We start from the raw sequence: 17276 nt of genomic DNA, 5'->3' as shown, positions 1-17276 counted from the left end.
GCAAAATGTGAAAAACTAACAAAATCAACATGAATACAATACACAAAACAAAAAAGTAATTAGAACACAAACAATTCAACACGCTTACACACAAAATTAAAATGCAACAAGAGAAAAGAAAAAAACTCGTGCATAAATTCAAAATTGATTAACCCAACATCTGCTAGTAACAAAAAACGCAGCTACAAGATGTTTAAAAAACCAAAAAACAAAAAAAAAAAACCCAACTACAATTTTTGTGAACATGTGAAAAAAATGAAAATAAAATCGAAAAGAAATTTACTCAATAAATGATTTTTCGTATAAACTTGTCTTTAAATATGGCGCGCAACTTGGGATGGGATAAAACGGTACTGCAAAGCTCATTGCTGTGCTATCGATAAATAGTGTTATATAACAACATTGTAATGTTAATCTTAACAGCAGCACAAAAGTGTATTTGTAACATTTCCCTTTTGGGAAATTTGTATGGGAATTGTGAAAACTGTTAACATTTGACTCACACAAGTGTTGCGAATGTAGGCGCAAGGATAATGCTGATTACGATATTAAATTACAACAAATTTCAAAGTTAATTGTTTGAATTAAGTGTAACATAATCAGTTGAATTTCGGTCGTTACAACTGTACAATGCGATAGCAATAGTTGAACTATCGGTAATGTAATGGTACTTGTGATGTTGAGTTGTAATGTTAATTGACGATATTGAGCACTGATTAAATCGTTATCGAAGTGCATGGCCATCATCGATAGCCTCTCTTAGTCGCGTCGAGGAGAAAGCATAAAAGCATAAATGTATTTACGGCAAGCAAAACAGCAAGAACGACAGTCGCAGCATAACGTACCGAGCTCGGAAGGCTCAACAAATAGCGCTGTCCGTAACATCGCCAACATACAGTAAGCTCAATGCATTCAACTTGTAATTCCGATTATAATTGCGCGCGCTTCCTAAATGATGATTGTTACATATATATGTAACAAGTACAAGTACAAGTGTAAAATGCGGAAGGAAGCGTTCTCGTGTGATTGTGATTGTGTTTGTGGGCGGGTGTGTGTAGGTGTAACTCGATACATGTGTGGGTGTGTATGAAGGCATAACAAATATTGTGGACGCCGCTAAACAAATTGAATTAAGAGCTATCATCAAGCGTTGTCATGTAAACAATGGTGACGTATTTTGTGTCGCCTCGCCGCGTCTTTGCTCCACCTTTGTTGTCTGCAGCAACAGCAACAACAACAACAATAACAACGTGCGCTGTCTATTTATATAGAGATTAGCATGCTTGTTAAAGAAATGAATTCCAATTTAGGGGTGGGCGGCATTTCGGTGGCAGATGTTAGGCAGGCGCAGCCGGTCAATAAGCAAACAGCCACTACACAAGTGTACATAGACACAGAGACAGACACACAGAAATATCTGTGGGTGTGTGAGCATGCATAATTCATAGACTGCTTGTCGAACTGAGCAGCTCACACAAGTGCAGCTCTGAATTAACAGTGTGTGTTGTGTTACAAGTGTACAACAACACATACACAAAAGGCAGCAGACAGCAGTGCAAAAACAACGTCAACAGCAGGAAGGGGAAAGAGGAAAAAGCAGAACAACCAGTGATGCCCACGCTAGTACCGAGAGTTGTTGTTGTCTAACACTATTCTAAATGGGAGGCCACTGCCACTGACAAGCGACTGACCTTGGACCAAGCGGCGCCTTTGTGAATGATGCTATGTGTGTGTGTGTGTTTGTGCATTTAATCTGAACTCTCGATACATGGCTTGCAGGCATTTAGCTGCGATTGGACTTTGTGCCTTTATTAAGTCGCGCTAGTTGGCTTGATAACCAAAGACAGCAACAACAATAACAATAATGCTGATTGCATGCTTATTGCTTGCATGCTCGTATTTATATGTGTGTGTGTGTGTCTCAAGAATGCATATCAAAATTGCTATAGACTGTGAAGATTGTGGGAAGTAGACTCGACTGAAAGAAAGTCATTGTACGACTGAATTGCAAATTTATTTAAAAAAAAACTACCCTGTTATTTTCACAAATGTGGAGGATGAGCTCAACTTGAGATTCAAAAGTGCATTGAGATGCTGCAGCGCTGTGGCTGCTTATGATGCACTGCTTTGCAAATACTGCTTGCTTACCACATTGTACTGCTTGCTACTAGTTTACACGTAAAGCAGTGCAGAATGATAAGCAAAAACAAAGTCTAAATGCTGCATTAAATAAAAACTGAGGAGAACCGGGGGAAAATATGCATTTACCCAAACTATAATCTGCTTTAGATTAGTTAATCAGCTTTAGACCCACAATACTCTAATCGCACTTTTGGTAGCGACTCAAAAGAACCGATCGACCATATGATTTCGATGGTATTTATATATAGCAATGCTTATATATATAACCACTTGTAAACAAATCAATTAAGTGCTTAGATTAGAGACAGACGAGAGGCAGCAAAAGCATAGACTGACTAAACTCAGTGTTTAGCACGGGCAGCGGACTACGCGGCGTATACGCAATCTAATGTCTAAACTAATCCGGATTCGCATTGACAGCGCGCCCCGCGCTTTCGGCTGATAAGGCGGCCAATCAAAGTAATCAAGAGTGATAAAAATGAGAAACAGCAGGCCCAATAAACAATTTGTTGCTCATCGTAAATGGGGCAACGAGTTTTGGATTCAGGGTTCAGGTTCAGGTTCGGACGGGTTCGGGCTCTGTTTGGACAGCTACTTAATCAACGGTTGACTAGGTAGCTGCTCGCATTGGCTTGTTTATTGAAGCAATCAATCGAATCGAGCCGAATGGAATCGATTGATCACACAGTATGCATATTTAATGCGAGCCCATTCCCGTTAAACAGTTTCGCTTGTGCGGAGGCCGCCGCCGCCTGATACGATGAACACCTTGGTGCAGGACATACAAAATCGATACTCATTCCTGGATCATCTGTTCCGGCATGTGTGGACCTCCATCATACAGTCGAACATCAAGCTCAAGCATCAGCTGCGCAACATTCAATGGAAGAATGCCAAAGCCAAGCCAGGCTGTGCCTATCAACCAACAGAGGTGAGTGTTCCTCACATTTCGATAGAAAGTAAACCTAATTCACTTAGTTCTCGTTTATACATAGATCGAACAGCTGGCGAATGTGATTACGCATGGCATTTGGATAGTGCCCGCTGTGTTTGCGGTCATCAAGCTGTTTGAACGCTCCAATAGCGCTGGCCAGTATCTGGTCTCTTGGGTTTATGGCACTGCGCTCTGTATGCTCTTCACCATCTCCACATTCTTTCACTGCTCCTGCTACTGTGCCGAGCACAAGTAAGTCACGCAGCTGGTATTTTTCATTAATTATATTTGCATTTCTTTCTTTGTTTCTTTCTTCTTTTTGGCAGACCGCCCAAGCAATACAAGACTTGGCCGGCATTTGGCTGGCACACTTATCAGGGCCTGAAGAATGTCTTGCATCGCTGCGATCGAGCCATGATCTATGTCTTTATTGCCGGCTCGTATTTTCCTTGGCTGACGCTCGAGAATACGAATCATTCGGCCATACTCTTTTGCATGGAATGGATCATTTGGTTGATGGCTGCCATTGGCATTGCCTATCAGCAGGTAAATAATAAAATAATTGCAATTCATATTCATATTCATCATCATGCTTTCAACTTGTTCCATCTCCATTCTGCTTCAGCTTTACCATGAGCGTTACAAGTGCCTGGAGACATTCTTTTATATAGTAATGGGATTGGGACCGGCGCTTGTGGTGATGTTCACCGGACACGATTTCAATGGCATGATCCAGTTGAAATACGGCGGAGCGTTCTACATTTTGGGCATCGTGTTCTTCAAGTCAGACGGCCTCATTCCCATGGCCCATGCCATTTGGCATCTGTTCGTGGTGCTCGCAGCCGGCTGTCATTACTATGCGATTCTCGTTAACCTATATCCCAGTGACGCCAGCAGCAAAATTACAAACTAGTCTAAGTATAGCTCGTCGTTGTGACTCTCCCAACTCAAACTCGGAACAAATTTCCGGTTTGTTCTTCATTTTTTTTTTGTTCTTTTGACGTTGTCGTTATTGTGTACTTAACTACGGTTAAAACCACCACCACCATCTCCACCCACAAATACCCCGCCCAATGGTTATTGATTTTAGAGCATATTTCGAGTCAGCCAACGTATGTCAGAATTGTATTCCTTCCTTGCCACCCATGACGATGACGATGATGACGATGACGATGTTGAGGAGACGTCACTACTACTCCAAGATTAGCCAAATTTTGTAAAGAACAAATGCAAGTAGAATATAGTGTATTTCATTTATCGAATTTATTTCTATATATGTACTATATGTATTGTATATGTTGTTTGAGTTATTCAGAAAACGGATTTATCTACCAACTAGTTGTAGTTTATTAGACAATTTGTTAGTTTGTAAGCCAAGGGTAGTGGTAGCTATAGAACTTTTGTAATAATATTAGTCCAAAGTCTTTACTTTTTTTTGTAATCTTTCTTTTTAAGAAGTCGAGAAAAAGTCGAAACGATTTCTTCTGCTCTTTCTCAAAAGAGTTACAAAAAAAGTCAGCAAAACTCTGTATTCCACAAAAATAAAATGCAAGGTCTTTAGACTTCATGTAGAATTCTAAGCAAAAGTCTCAAAATGTATACAAAAAAGACTTTGGACTTTTATTAAATGTTTTCTCAACTTAAGGAAAGATTATTTGGAGACTTTAATAATTAGACATAAACATTTCTTGTGATCAATATCTGCGGTCTTGCCAAAGATTCAAAAACAAAAAAAACAGAAAACAAATAGGAAATCATTAATTCTCAGCTCATATACTTGGATTTGGTAAATGGATATAGTTATTCATGCTGATCCAAAGCCAACCGTATATATATATATATTTGTATATTACCATAGTTTACTTAATAGTGTAATAGTTTTATAATACTTATGACGTGCTCACATTTGGCAATGTGTTTTTTCCTAAGACTTTCGATAAATTGTACAATGAAATGAACGAGTAAAAGCGTGTAAAAAGAAAATGTAATGATGTGTAATTCGACGCCTTTCCAAACACTAGAAGCCCGCCTAAATGAACATTATATACACCTAGTTATAGAGATGTAACATTTATAAATATGAATACTTTATTAATGTATAATTGTAGAAGTAATCACGAGCCAAGAATATGTTCGATGCAAGTTGTTACTTTACTAATTGTGCAAATGCTCAGGAATTAATTATGCAGACCTAATGATGATAATGGCGATGATTATGAATGTTATACGATCTAACAAATTGCTTTGGTTCGTGATGGAAAAAACAAATACGAAACAAAACCTTTCATTTGTATACAGAATTTATTGGACGGCTGCTTCGCGAGATTCCGATATGGATGAATGATTATACAATGAATTTGTGCTGAGCAGAAATTATACAAAAATATACATATAGGCATATGAAATGATCAACTATTTCTCTATATAAAACATATTTCATATGGTTATGTTGATGAATATTTAATTGACATCCTATTAGCTGACGTAACCCGGTTGAAACTGTTTTTCCTTACATTTGCGGAAAATATACTACTTAATTATTGGACTGATGATATTATTGACTCTATTAACTTGCTTCTAGAACTGCAGTTAATTTCGGGTAACGGCAGCTACTTAAACAATGTTATACCTTAAAGAATCTATACAAAGAATATATATTCATTTTTACCAATTATCTTACTATATACAATACCTAGTTTTACTAAAAGTTTTGTTGCAAACCTAATAAAGAAACTCCATATTCCTACGATATATTCAATACTATGCTGTTTGTGTTGATTTTGAAAATCGCGCCACAACGAATGCGGAAACTGCTTAGGTTCAGTGCTGTGAAACGATTTTAGTCGTGATGCTGTAAGCAAATTGTTTTCACCGATAACAATTAACAGCGCCGATTATTGAAAGTAATTACTTGCATTCTAATCAATACTTGTTTAAAATAAAGTAAATTTTATGTTAAAGTAGCCTAGCTATGATAATTTTGTTTATTCACTGACTGTTGCATTTATCGACAAGGAAATTATTAACAGCAACACAAATATTGCGGTATATTTGGGTATATTCTTTGGCATTTAAGAGTTTAATTGATAGTGGTCACACGCTGACAGTGCACTGGTGTTAAATGAAACCGCGTTAAGAAAAGTAAATTTTATCAAAGAAAAAAGTGTGTTCATCATATGGACAAGGAGAGGCGAGCCTATGAGGCGCTATTACAGACAGTAAATACGCGACTGCGCAGCGCTCGACCAGCGGACCAAGTGCATCATGAGCGCCAGCTGCAATTTCTGCGCGACATCGACAGCCAGACGCCCACGCCGCCATATGGCGTTCAACGAGCAGCGCAGCTGACGCAGCTGTTGACGGAAGTCGCCGGGGATGGGCAGAAGAGTGCCAATGCCGATGGTGAGTCATTGCAGCTGATCAGCCTGTGGCTGCAGTGGTTGCATGAGCTACTCCACAGTCGCCGGCAGCTGCTGGGCGATGAGACGCAATCGCTGCGTGACTGGCTGCTGCAGCGGCTGCAACAACAAAACACCAACGCCGTGGAGATGTTGCGTTGTCTACTGCCACTGCTGGATGCGCTGCCAGTGGGCGTAGCGCGTGCTCAGCTGCCACAATTGGCTGCCATACCGCTGCCCAGCAGCATGGAGGCAGCGTTGTTGCTGCTGCTCTGCCAGGATGCGGTGCTGGGCGCATTAACGGAACTGCAGCCGGCGGAGTTGCAGCTGTGCAGTCAGCTGGCCAGCACACTGCTGCATGCACACTACGCAGGCAGCTGGCTGCTGCAGGCGAGCCAATTGTCAACTGCCGGACTGCAGGAGCAACAGACGCTACTCGTGGCGCATTCGCTGCTGGTGCTGCAGAAGATTGCCGCACTGCATGCGGAGTATGCGCAGCAGCAGGCACCGGAGCTGCTGGGTCTGGCACTGAGCTACATGCGTCGCATGGATACGTCAGCGACATTGCAGCTGCCACATCGTGTGCAGCCGGCGCAGCAATCGTTGGCTGCCTATGGCCAGGATGCGGACGAGTTGCAAGCGGCGAGCAGTCAGAGCAACGCTGCTGCCGGACGGCGTGTGAAGTCGCGTAAGATGCGCTCGCTGGCCAAGCAGCGAACGGAGCTAGTGCAACCCACCACGAGTGGAGGAGCGCAGGAGGAGCGACTGCAGCAGCTGCTGCTGCAGGGCTCAACAGCGGCCAGCAATGGTGACTCCAATTCCAATTCCGATAACGCTGCCGGCGCGCAGTCGGCGGGCGTGAAGCAGCAGCGTCAGTGCCAGGTGAAGCTGCGCTTGGCGGCGCTCCAGCTGCTGGGTGCGGTGACCAAACAGCTGCCGCGACGTCTGCTCTATGGATATTGGCATGCGTTGTTTCCCAGCAACAGCGCCGGCGATGCGGATCATCTGCTGCACCTGGGCGCCAACGATGGCAATGTGCGTTGTCGTGCCTTGGCGCTGCAGCTGGCCGCGCAGCTTTACTACGGCTCCAAGCCGTTCCTCAGCCAGGCAAACGACACGACAGCGCCCAGCAATTATACGCCGTTCGCCTTGAGCTTGGCGAGCAGCGTGCTCGCTGCCTATGGCCAATTGACGGGCATACTGCAGCGAGAGTTTGCACCGCCAGTGTTGACGCAGTGCCTCAAGTGTCTGGCGGTGTTGGTGCAGGCGACGCCCTTCGATCAGCTGCAAATGGGTTTCGTCTACGAGTTTGTGCCGCATGTGAAGAAGCTGGCACGGCACATGGACACTGGCGTGAAGGTATCGGCACTGCTCGTCATGGAGATGCTGGTGGCCACCACACGGTTGACCCAAGAGATTGCCTGCGCCGTCGGTTTGCCGTTAAGTGAACGCAAAGCAGTCGTGGAGAGACAACGACACAACGTTCGAGCTGCGCCTGAATTTGAGCAACTCTGCGATTCCGAGGAGGAGGCGGAGGAGGAGCAAGAGGAACAGGAACAGGAGCAGCTGCCCAATCCAGCGACACAGCCGAGCATACCGCGCAACTCGTGGCTGCTGCGACTGGTGCTCCGCTATCTAGACTGTCCGGGCAGCGCGGCGCCGCTGCGTCTCGAGTGTCTGCAGGTCATCCTGGCGATGGCCACACATTTCGCTCTGCTGCGCGATCATCTCGCCCGTCTCGCCGCCGTGCTGAGCGCCGCTCTCGCGGATCCCTCGCTGGATGTGCGTCTGTATGGGGCACGTTGCCTGGACGCCGTCGGTTTTCAGATGGCGCGCCAGGCGCAGGAGCAACAGCAGACGGAGGAGGAACAGCTGCAGCTGCAGCAACATCTACTCTTCTGGCAGCGCCTGCTGCAGTCCATCTATGTGGCCTACTTGGCTGCGAACAGCGCCACCCTGAAGTGCGCCCTCTGCGATGCGCTGTCTAACATGGGCGTCTGCAGCTTCGAGCGTCTGCCACAGCCACAACGCAACGCGCTGCTCGCCTTTCTGCTCGGCTGCAGCAGCGACGATGCCGCGGATCCTTTGGTGCGTGCAGCGGCGCTGCGTGCCTTGGCCGTCTATGTGCTGCAGCCAACGTTGCGGGCGGATCTGGTATTTGTGGAGCATGCGGCGGAGCTGGCGCTGCGGCTGATTGGCGATCCGCAGCTGGCGGTGCGCATAAAGGCGGCCTGGGCGCTGGGCAACATCAGCGATGCGCTTGTGGCGCCCAGCTTGGAGGCGAAGAAGCGGCAGGAGGAGAAGCAACGGCAGGAGGAGAAGGCAAAACAGCAGAGGCAGCAACAGCAGCTGGAGGAGGAGGAGGAAGTGGAGCTGGACGTAGAGCTGCAGGAAGAGGAAGCGGAGGAGGAGCAAGAGATAGAGCAGCAACAGGAGACAGCACAGCAGAAGAAGGAAAAGAAGGAGGAGGAGAAGGAGGATCACGCTCACGCTCAACTGGAGCAGGAGGAGCACATCTCGCAGTCGCTGCTCATGCGACTGATCGAGGCCGCCGTCGCCGCGTGCAGCGATCACGACAAGGTGCGCGCCAATGCGGTGCGTGCGCTGGGCAATCTGCTCCGGCTGCTGCCCAGCGCCGAGCACGAGCTGATGCTGCGGGCCATGAGCAAGCTGCTGGATTGTGTGCGCGCCGCTGGCAGCGCCAAGGTCAAGTGGAATGCCTGCTATGCGCTGGGCAATCTGGTGCGCAATCGTTCGCTGTTCGCCTCGAGCGGCAGCTTGGCGGGCACACTCTTCACCACGCTCGGCCAACTGATTGTGCAGCATGCCAACTTCAAGGTGCGCATCAATGCCACCGCTGTTCTCCTGCAGATCGAGCATCGTGCGGACTTTGGCCAGCACTATGCTGGCATGTGGGCCGCTCTAGTGGCGGCCACCGAGCGATCCAATGCGCTCGACACATTCGTCGAGTACAATCATCGGGATGGACTGCAGCAGCAGCTGTGCCTGGCCATGGCGCATATGTTGGCGCGTGCTCGGCCGGATGATCTGCTCACCTGTCGCCAGGCCATGGAATCCCAGCTGGAGGCAATCAGTGGCACCTGGCGACGTGTCGCCTATCGCATTCTGCCCGAGCAGGCGACGGCGCTCTTCAATTGCGGATCCATGCTGCAGCAGCGCTTTGCTGCCAATGCGCTGACTGGGGAACAGCGCAACGCACTCACATTCCTCGTTGCTGCACTGCGTCTCGAGAGTTAGCCCCCGATCGCATCTACATAATCCTCACCAGTTTATGGCCTTTACTTTTGTCATACGAATGCAATTTTGTAACTCACTAAATGCACTTTGTGCTTTAAATATTTATATTAATAAATAATATTACAATTTAACAGAAACTTTTGTTTTCATTTGATTGTATTCACAATAATTCCGCAATACAAAAAATAAAACATCTGCGGATGACAAAAAGTTCCCAGTCAGCCAGTGAAATACCAGGCGAACAGAAATCAACAGCAAGCAGATGTACAGAAAGTCACTTGCTAGCGCCATCTATGGTATGTTGCGATAACTAGTATTTAGTTTGCTGCACCCTAAAAGTATGCTCCAAAAATTATTTGCTGCTCCCTGCTGTACCATTTAAGAATTAGAAAAATGATCCTAGCTCGGCCATATCCTTACGCATTTTGACAGGACTCGTTGCATTCGATTCGTGAAAGCGAATTCTATCGATTGGCATTCAGAAAGTATGGGGTCATCTAAGAAGCCAACACTTGTAATTTTTCAGTCCGAGGACCGAAAGAAACGAGCCAGAATATAAAATTCCAGGATAACTCGAGAACCACAAGGACAATTTGAATGTCCTTTGGCATTATGATAGGTCTTCCAAAGACTCATCGTTTGACACAGGATTTGCAAGGATCCGACCGGATATGGCTGAGATATATGCTTTTTTCTGTATACAAAAAGTTCCTTTTATCTTGGGTCCTGTAAGGATTTTCGTCCTTTTTAATTTGTCAATCTATTTGTATTGAATAGAGCTACCAATGTGCCAAAGGACATCCGAGTCGTCCTTGAAATGACGGAGTTACAGTGGAAATTATGAATTTTTGACTATTTTTATGTGGTACCCCCTTGTAGAAATTTTCGATAATTTTTTTTGTTTGATCCTGCAAATCCTTGAATGCCAATCGATAGTTTTAACACGTGTGAACACAAAAATGCAGATCCTTTCGAAATCCCTTCAGATCCTGCCGAGTTATGGCTACAATAAAGATGTCCTTTGACGAAAATAGGCCAAATATAAAATGTTGATATTATTTATTAATGTATATTATTTATATAAATTAAAGTAGATAGAATACAAGATATATTAATAGTGTATAAACAGCAATCATTGACGAAATTGAAAATGAAGCAACGCATTCGTTGCACTAAATAGCAACAAAGGCGTTACTTTTGTTTTTGAATATAATTAAACTAGTTATAAAACATATAATCAAGGTTACAAAGTATGTACAATCATATTATTATTATTAAAGATAGAAATCCAAAAAGGAGCAGACACAGAAGAGGTCGAACTGAACTGCAATCTAGTCCAGCTTTTGGTGTCCAGAGAAATCACTTTTTCCACTCCTCGATCATCTTGGAACTATTTTTGTTTGTTTGTTTTTCTAAGGCTAAATTAAATTCTGAAAACATGTTCAAGTTATACACCTTGAATTATGCTAAAATTGTTTATAGAATTTTGTTTATTAGAGGCATAAACTATTTATACAATTGTATAGTTGGCTCTACTACTTGTTCTAATTGTTGTTGTTAGTGTTTTTTGTTTTGTTTTTTTTTTTTATGTTTGCTTGTTTGTTATTGCTGGCTTACGACTAAGCTGATTGTGATTTTGTTTATATTTGTTGTTGTTGTTGATTTTGTTGGGGATCAACTTTCATCGCATTTGTTGTCATGTGAAAGTTGTGCGCGTATTTTACATGTCATTTTTTTCTCCGTTCTTTTTTTTTTTGGTTTGTTGTTTGCTTCACGAGCAAACAAATGTTTTCAAATCAATGCTATACGCTAGGTTTTAGTAAGGGGTTTCGAGACACACACATGGATAATATGTATGCTTTGTTTATAATCAATTTCGCATGGAGTTGCAATTTAAAAATATGCTTGTAAAAAAATATTGCGTTCCAAAAAGGGTTAATCGACATCTACTTGTTATTGTTTGTTTGTTGGTTATTAGTTGTTGTTGCAGTTCTAGTAAAATTAAAATGGCATAGTATAGTTATTAAAAAAAATAGGGATACTAATAAAACAAAAGAGAGTTAAACAATAAGTAAAATGTAAGCGCTCGCCGCTGTCCATAAAAATATAAGATTGCATGTGCCGCCGTCGCGTCGTCGTCGTCATCGTCATCGTCGTTGCATTTGCCACAGTTAGCTTTTGTGTGCCTTTTTTTCCGCGCATCCATCCGCACGGTGTCGCCTGACGTTGTTCAGCAGACAGGTGCGAGGTCTTATTGCACTATCTAATCATATCATTTGCCCACCCCTCGTCGTTTCCCCCCGTTGAGTCTTTTTCCCCCATCAGCCCCATGCTTGCATGCTCATCTCCTATTCGATCCGATCCGATCCGATCCACTTCGCCTACTTCATCCTTTTTTCTTTCTTCTGGACTAATTTGTATGTAATGTATTTTGTCTAGTTTTGTTGTTGTTGTTATTGTTTTTGCTGCTGCGTTGCTGTTGTGCTGTTGCTGTTATGGCATTCAGCGTTGTGACTGGAGATCGCGCAAGGCTCGCTTGGGCTCAGCAACACTCAAATGGGTATCGTCGCCAAAGCACAGCATGCGCTTGCCTGTAGCTGCTATTTTGTTCATAGTCTCCAATTGCTGCAAAGACGAAAGCCGAATATTAAGTTTAGAAGAACATTTCGAGTGTGGAGAGTGTCTGAGTGTCTTACCTTGGCTGGACTACAGTTGATGATGTAGACCATCTCGTCGGGCGAATGTTGCTTCTCGCTCTTGGGCATATTTGTGACGAAGAGCGAATGATTGTTGGTCACCTTCTTCGGCAGCACGGTGCGCTCAATCGGATGCGGCGACAGCAGCAGATTCACATTCTGCAAAACAAAAAACAATTAAAATATGATTTACAAATTTGCATTTATTCCGTTCGTGACTTACGTCCGCTTTCTCGTCCAGATATTTGATGCAGAACTTGGTCATCTCGGGCACATAAGTATAATTGTAAAAATGTATAATATCCTTCCATTCGGGCTCGCCGCCCTCGCTGGTCCGGATCAGCACCTCACGATAGACACTATTGACCGCCTGCGGCTGATTGCGATAGGCGCGCATAATGTCACTGAATTTGGGCTCCAGCATTTTCGTAACCTGCCATGCAAAACAAATCAAAATTATAATTACAATTTCAAATATAATAGTTAGAAATATATCTTGTAGAACTCTCTAGAAAATACAAAGATATTAACATACAAAAGTAAAATGTTTTGTTAACAAAATGCATATAAAGTGAAGTTTAAATATTTGTAACAAAAATAAAATGTTTCGTTAACAAAATGAATCTATCATGCAGTTCAGATTGCATTTCATATAGGGCAACAGTTACAGATATGTTTAAAATGTAAATAATGAGATCCTAAAAATATGATGGCCTACACTTAAATCTAACAATAAATCTAAATCTAAATTAAAATGAGTGACTTCTCTTATTTCTAATACAAGTCACTGTCTATAAAAACTACAAAGTTGTTAAGTTTGCTTAAAACAAACTTTTCCAAACTGTCATTTTACATGTCACGCCTACTTTACCGATGATTAAGCAAAATGCACATAATGTTTTTTCGCTGTCTCCAGACGGAGATTGCTGAGCAATCACAAAAAGAAAATGAAAAAAAAGGCTGCTGAACAACAAAAGAAATGGAATTGCAATGAATCACAAATCACTGATGAAAGTATGTTTCTCCTTTTATATACATTTTAATATAATTGTAAGTAATTGCTGCGCTTTGCATTAACGGAGAAAGAGTGCAAAGACACCTAGAATAGTGCTATATAAATCAGGTAAATTTTAGGCCAACGTTCTGATAGATGACATATAATATAGAAAATTAATGATCTTTTAAATGTTATGAAAAATTGCATACTAGAATAAATCAGAGCAAATATATTAAAATGTATGTATAAGATATTTGGCAAGAAATCAATTTATAGCAAAGTAACAAACTAGTTAAAAGTCAATAGATGAAATGCGAATGGGAGTCAATGCATTGATCTCGAATAGTTCAAGCAGTGCAGCAAGCAGTGCAGAATGAGAATGAGTGAGTCAGCACTAGTGAGAGTGAGATGTAACGATAGTTTTGCACGATAGTGCGTGCGTGGGGGGGATTATATAATACAGATATATATATGTACTCACTCTAATATAAATATATATTGCACACATGATGAGTTGGTCGAGATGGCGATCCTGCATTAGGTGAGTCTTGTGGGTGATCGAATGCTCGAATATGGTCCAGATCTTGTCGGGCTTCCTCTCGGTCAGGTTGAGCTCATGACAGAGCTTCGAGATGCGCAGCCAGCCCAGCAGATAGACCTTGCGCAAAAAGATCTGCAATGGTCCCGCCGCCTTGTCCCTGTTCACCTCGTTGCAGGTGGGCAGCGGTGTCGCCGGATTGCCAAAGATCTCCCAGGCGGGCGAGGGACGTTGCCACGCCAAACGCTCGAGGCAGGTCTCCTCAATCGAATTGAGATGCTTGACCAGGCTGCGCGTTAGCCAGCCCTCGTGGCTGCCATGGCGCACCACAATCTCAATGATTTTGGTAAATTGAAAGGCGTTAATACTGAAACAGTTCAGAATCCAGGGAAACTTCAGCTCCTCGGTGTTGTAGGCCTCGAGCACCAGTTCGACGCAGCACGCCAGCAATGTCACATTGAAGATGTCCAATGAGATCTTGTGCATAATCTCTGGCTTCTGTTTGATCTCGGCACGCAATATGTGATCCATCAGATAGAAGTACATCGATTTGGCCAAACGAAAGCGATTCTCGGCCTCGCTGCGCATCGGATATGCGGCCAAAAAAGCTTGCTCCTTTTGTTCGACAATGTGCAGCATCTTGCTGATGGCCTCCTCGCCAGCTTTTCTGCAATTTCCAAGACACAAACAGAAAGAGAAAGTGTGTGTTAGCCTAAAGAACACTTTCGAACTTCTCGGATTATCTGAGAACTTACTTGACAAAGTCAGTCGGTTCAGTGATGCGACTGATGGCGCTCAGCTTTTTCACATTGTTGGTCGCATTGGCGACCGGCTCGAATTTCTGCTCCAACATCACCGGCTGGGCGGGCAAGTCCTGTTTGCGTGTCAATGGCGTAACGGGCGGACGCAATGCCTGCTCATTTAGATTACTATGCTCGCCCGCCTCCAAGGGATAGGCGGCCAAAATGCGCTCATCGAATTCGCCAACACTTAGCACATATTGCTCGTAGCTAAAGTTCAGCGATTTGAGATTGCGCTCAAAGTTCTCATTGGCCACCAAACCCAGCAGCGTGTCCTTCTTGCCAAACACAGTCTGAACAGACGGAGAAGAGAAGAAGCGTATTAGTTTAATTTGAAATCAAGTGAATATTCCTTTCTTCATTATGCTTACGTTGGTCTGGAAGAAGCTGTGCATTATCTTGCTGAAGACGGTGGCCTTCATGGCCTTGGCCTCGTCGGTCATCTCGCAGAAGTACTTGAGTATGCAGTGCTGGCGTGCCTGGGATTCGTCAAAATCAGGTGAATTCCAGTTGGGTGGCAGCCCCTCAAACTTGGGATTGATGAGATCGGTGCGTTTCTCGGCCAGCACATTGGCAAAGATGAGATCAATGCAGCACATCATCAGATTGTATGATGTGACCAAATCGAGCGTCGTTGTTGGCTTCTGATTCTTGGCGCACAGAAACAGACGCCAACAAATGTCATCCAGCTTAATATATGAGCACTTCAAGCTGTTCACACAAAAGAGAAGGGAGAATGAGATTCTGTATGCAAATAAGTTGCAAAGTATAAAAAATGCACCTGTACTTTGAGTGCTTCTTCTCGTTGGGCGGACAGTGAAAGACCTGCTCGTAGATGACTCTGTACTTCTTGTAGAGGGTGAATGTGATGCTAAATTTGCGCTCCAGCTCCTTGATTTGCTGTATGAAATCCTGCGGCAGATTCGCCATGTCGCACCACAGTTTGATCTTGTTCTTGAACTCATAGATGCTGCAGAACAACGAACAACGAGTTGTAGTACAACTAAATGTGGTATATTAATTCATAGATTACTTGCCTCATTTGGCAGCTGCGCAGCAGGTTGTTCAATGGCACACAGTTGCCCATGACCACGGCGTCCTGGCCGCCCACAGTGGGCGTGGTCGACTGACGGCAAGCCGCAAAGAGAGCGCAGCAGAACCAATGCAAGATCTCGCCCTGTGAAACAAAGTCATTTAAAATTAGGCAATGCACTCACACACACACCGACACACGCACACGCACACGCACATGTGCATCTCTATTAATGTACATTTACATATATACACACAGTGTGTGTATTACGTACGCACCTCCAGCGAATAGTGCTGCAGCACTTCGTTGAGCATTTTGAAGGCCTCGTCCTCGGTCTGGCGATCCATGTTGAGATCACGGCATAGATTCTCAAATTTGCTGCGCATACTCTCGTGGGCATCGTCGATGGAGTTGCTGGCGCTTGTTACCACCTCAGCGCCCAGCTCTTGCTCCTGCTGCACATCGTTGCTCATTGTGCCTGTGTGTGTGTGTGTGGTTTTTGTTTGTCTTGTATGCAAAATGCAATGAGTGCAGCAACAACACGACGGCGACGACGACGAAGAAGAAGATGCAACGTATTCACTATATTATTTTGGCTAGAATTTTGTGGTGTATTTTTTTTCTTATTTTTGTTGCCGCTGTCAGCAGCAGCGGCGGCGGCGGGCGCGGCCGCGGTTTTTGTAGCAGCAGCTCGATGAATGAGCGCGCGATTACAGCAACAACAACAACAACAACGACGACGACGGTGGCGACGGCGACGATGAGAAACAAGGCGAAACGTCGACGACAACTGAACTTTTCACTGGTGCACAGCGCAATTTTTTGCTCAATTATTGCTAATTTCTGCACTTAACTGCGTTTTTTATTTTACTATTTTTGCTAATTTGCACTAAACGCTTGTGTTGTTGTTTCACAGGAAAGAAGCATGCATGGCAGCCACTGCGACGTTTTAATTAATTGTGTTTCTTGTGTCTTTCCACTGATAAAAAGGCGGGAAGTTACGGTGTTGCCACACCGTTTCGCGTTTGTCAAGTGCGGGGAAATTTATTTTGGCGCCAAATGTTATGCCCATTAAATTGCACAACAAATTGCAATAACAATTTTGCATGCCAAATTTTAATATGCTTTATTTGATAAAACACAATTTGCATATATATTGGAAAATATGCATTTTAGTGGGCGGCATGCTGTCGCCACATCTGGCAACGTTCTATTTGTCAGAGCGACAGCTGTGCACTGCAAATGGCGGCAGCTCTGATGCGAACAGCTGTCGGTCGATAAAACAATGAGTGCAAGTCATGTTACTGCTGGACTGGCATTTACCAGCTTGAAAGAGAAGAAACGTTTGCAAACATCATTATTTTTTCATGTTTACAGGCCGAACATAATGTAACATTTACAGTTTTTCAACGAATTACATTTTGAAATAGTAGAAGCAAAACGGTGAGACCATGAACAGGGTAGTGTACTTTTCCGGGGG

At 44.0% G+C, this 17276-nt stretch overlaps 3 protein-coding genes across 4 annotated transcripts; 2 read left to right on the top strand and 1 right to left on the bottom strand.

Moving 5' to 3' along the window:
- The first annotated feature begins 723 nt into the window (after positions 1-723).
- Positions 724-4631, top strand: LOC133848367 (monocyte to macrophage differentiation factor). Of its 2 annotated transcripts, none has more exons than XM_062283902.1 (5): positions 724-897; positions 2868-3073; positions 3138-3328; positions 3403-3622; positions 3702-4631. In XM_062283902.1, exons 2-5 carry the CDS (start codon positions 2903-2905, stop codon positions 3987-3989), a joined length of 870 nt encoding a protein of 289 aa, XP_062139886.1. In that variant the 5' UTR covers positions 724-897; positions 2868-2902; the 3' UTR covers positions 3990-4631. The 2 variants fall into 2 exon arrangements, with proteins under 2 accessions (XP_062139886.1, XP_062139887.1); XM_062283903.1 differs by lacking the exon at positions 724-897 and adding an exon at positions 1640-1712.
- A 1492-nt stretch (positions 4632-6123) lies between these two features.
- LOC133848354 (HEAT repeat-containing protein 6) lies at positions 6124-9863 on the top strand. Its single transcript, XM_062283875.1, has one exon. It carries the CDS (start codon positions 6253-6255, stop codon positions 9730-9732), a length of 3480 nt encoding a protein of 1159 aa, XP_062139859.1. The 5' UTR covers positions 6124-6252; the 3' UTR covers positions 9733-9863.
- Positions 9864-11293: 1430 nt separating this feature from the next.
- Positions 11294-16789, bottom strand: LOC133848358 (retinoblastoma family protein). Its single transcript, XM_062283878.1, has 9 exons — positions 16075-16789; positions 15801-15940; positions 15545-15733; positions 15135-15474; positions 14719-15056; positions 13907-14630; positions 12652-12861; positions 12429-12587; positions 11294-12357 (listed from the first exon to the last, which is right to left on the bottom strand). Exons 1-9 carry the CDS (start codon positions 16267-16269, stop codon positions 12235-12237), a joined length of 2418 nt encoding a protein of 805 aa, XP_062139862.1. The 5' UTR covers positions 16270-16789; the 3' UTR covers positions 11294-12234.
- Between the last annotated feature and the right edge of the window lie 487 nt (positions 16790-17276).

Source organism: Drosophila sulfurigaster, chromosome X (assembly GCF_023558435.1).
Source record: "Drosophila sulfurigaster albostrigata strain 15112-1811.04 chromosome X, ASM2355843v2, whole genome shotgun sequence".
NCBI lineage: Eukaryota > Metazoa > Arthropoda > Insecta > Diptera > Drosophilidae > Drosophila > Drosophila sulfurigaster.
The sequence above is the reverse complement of the archived record's forward strand: the minus strand, read 5'-3'. Positions and strand labels throughout refer to the sequence as shown.

What these genes read in the sequence shown, in the direction of transcription:
- LOC133848367 (XM_062283902.1), top strand. Translation starts at nt 2,903, where the DNA reads ATGAACACCTTGGTGCAGGACATACAAAATCGATACTCATTCCTGGAT. An exon ending in GTGCCTATCAACCAACAGAG is followed by an intron (nt 3,074 to 3,137) that starts GTGAGTGTTCCT and finishes GTTTATACATAG; the next exon opens with ATCGAACAGCTGGCGAATGT. An exon ending in TTGGCATTGCCTATCAGCAG is followed by an intron (nt 3,623 to 3,701) that starts GTAAATAATAAA and finishes ATTCTGCTTCAG; the next exon opens with CTTTACCATGAGCGTTACAA.
- LOC133848358 (XM_062283878.1), bottom strand. Translation starts at nt 16,269, where the DNA reads ATGAGCAACGATGTGCAGCAGGAGCAAGAGCTGGGCGCTGAGGTGGTA. An exon ending in CTGCGCAGCTGCCAAATGAG is followed by an intron (nt 15,734 to 15,800) that starts GCAAGTAATCTA and finishes GTTGTTCTGCAG; the next exon opens with CATCTATGAGTTCAAGAACA. An exon ending in GAACCGACTGACTTTGTCAA is followed by an intron (nt 14,631 to 14,718) that starts GTAAGTTCTCAG and finishes TGGAAATTGCAG; the next exon opens with AAAAGCTGGCGAGGAGGCCA.
- LOC133848354 (XM_062283875.1), top strand. Translation starts at nt 6,253, where the DNA reads ATGGACAAGGAGAGGCGAGCCTATGAGGCGCTATTACAGACAGTAAAT.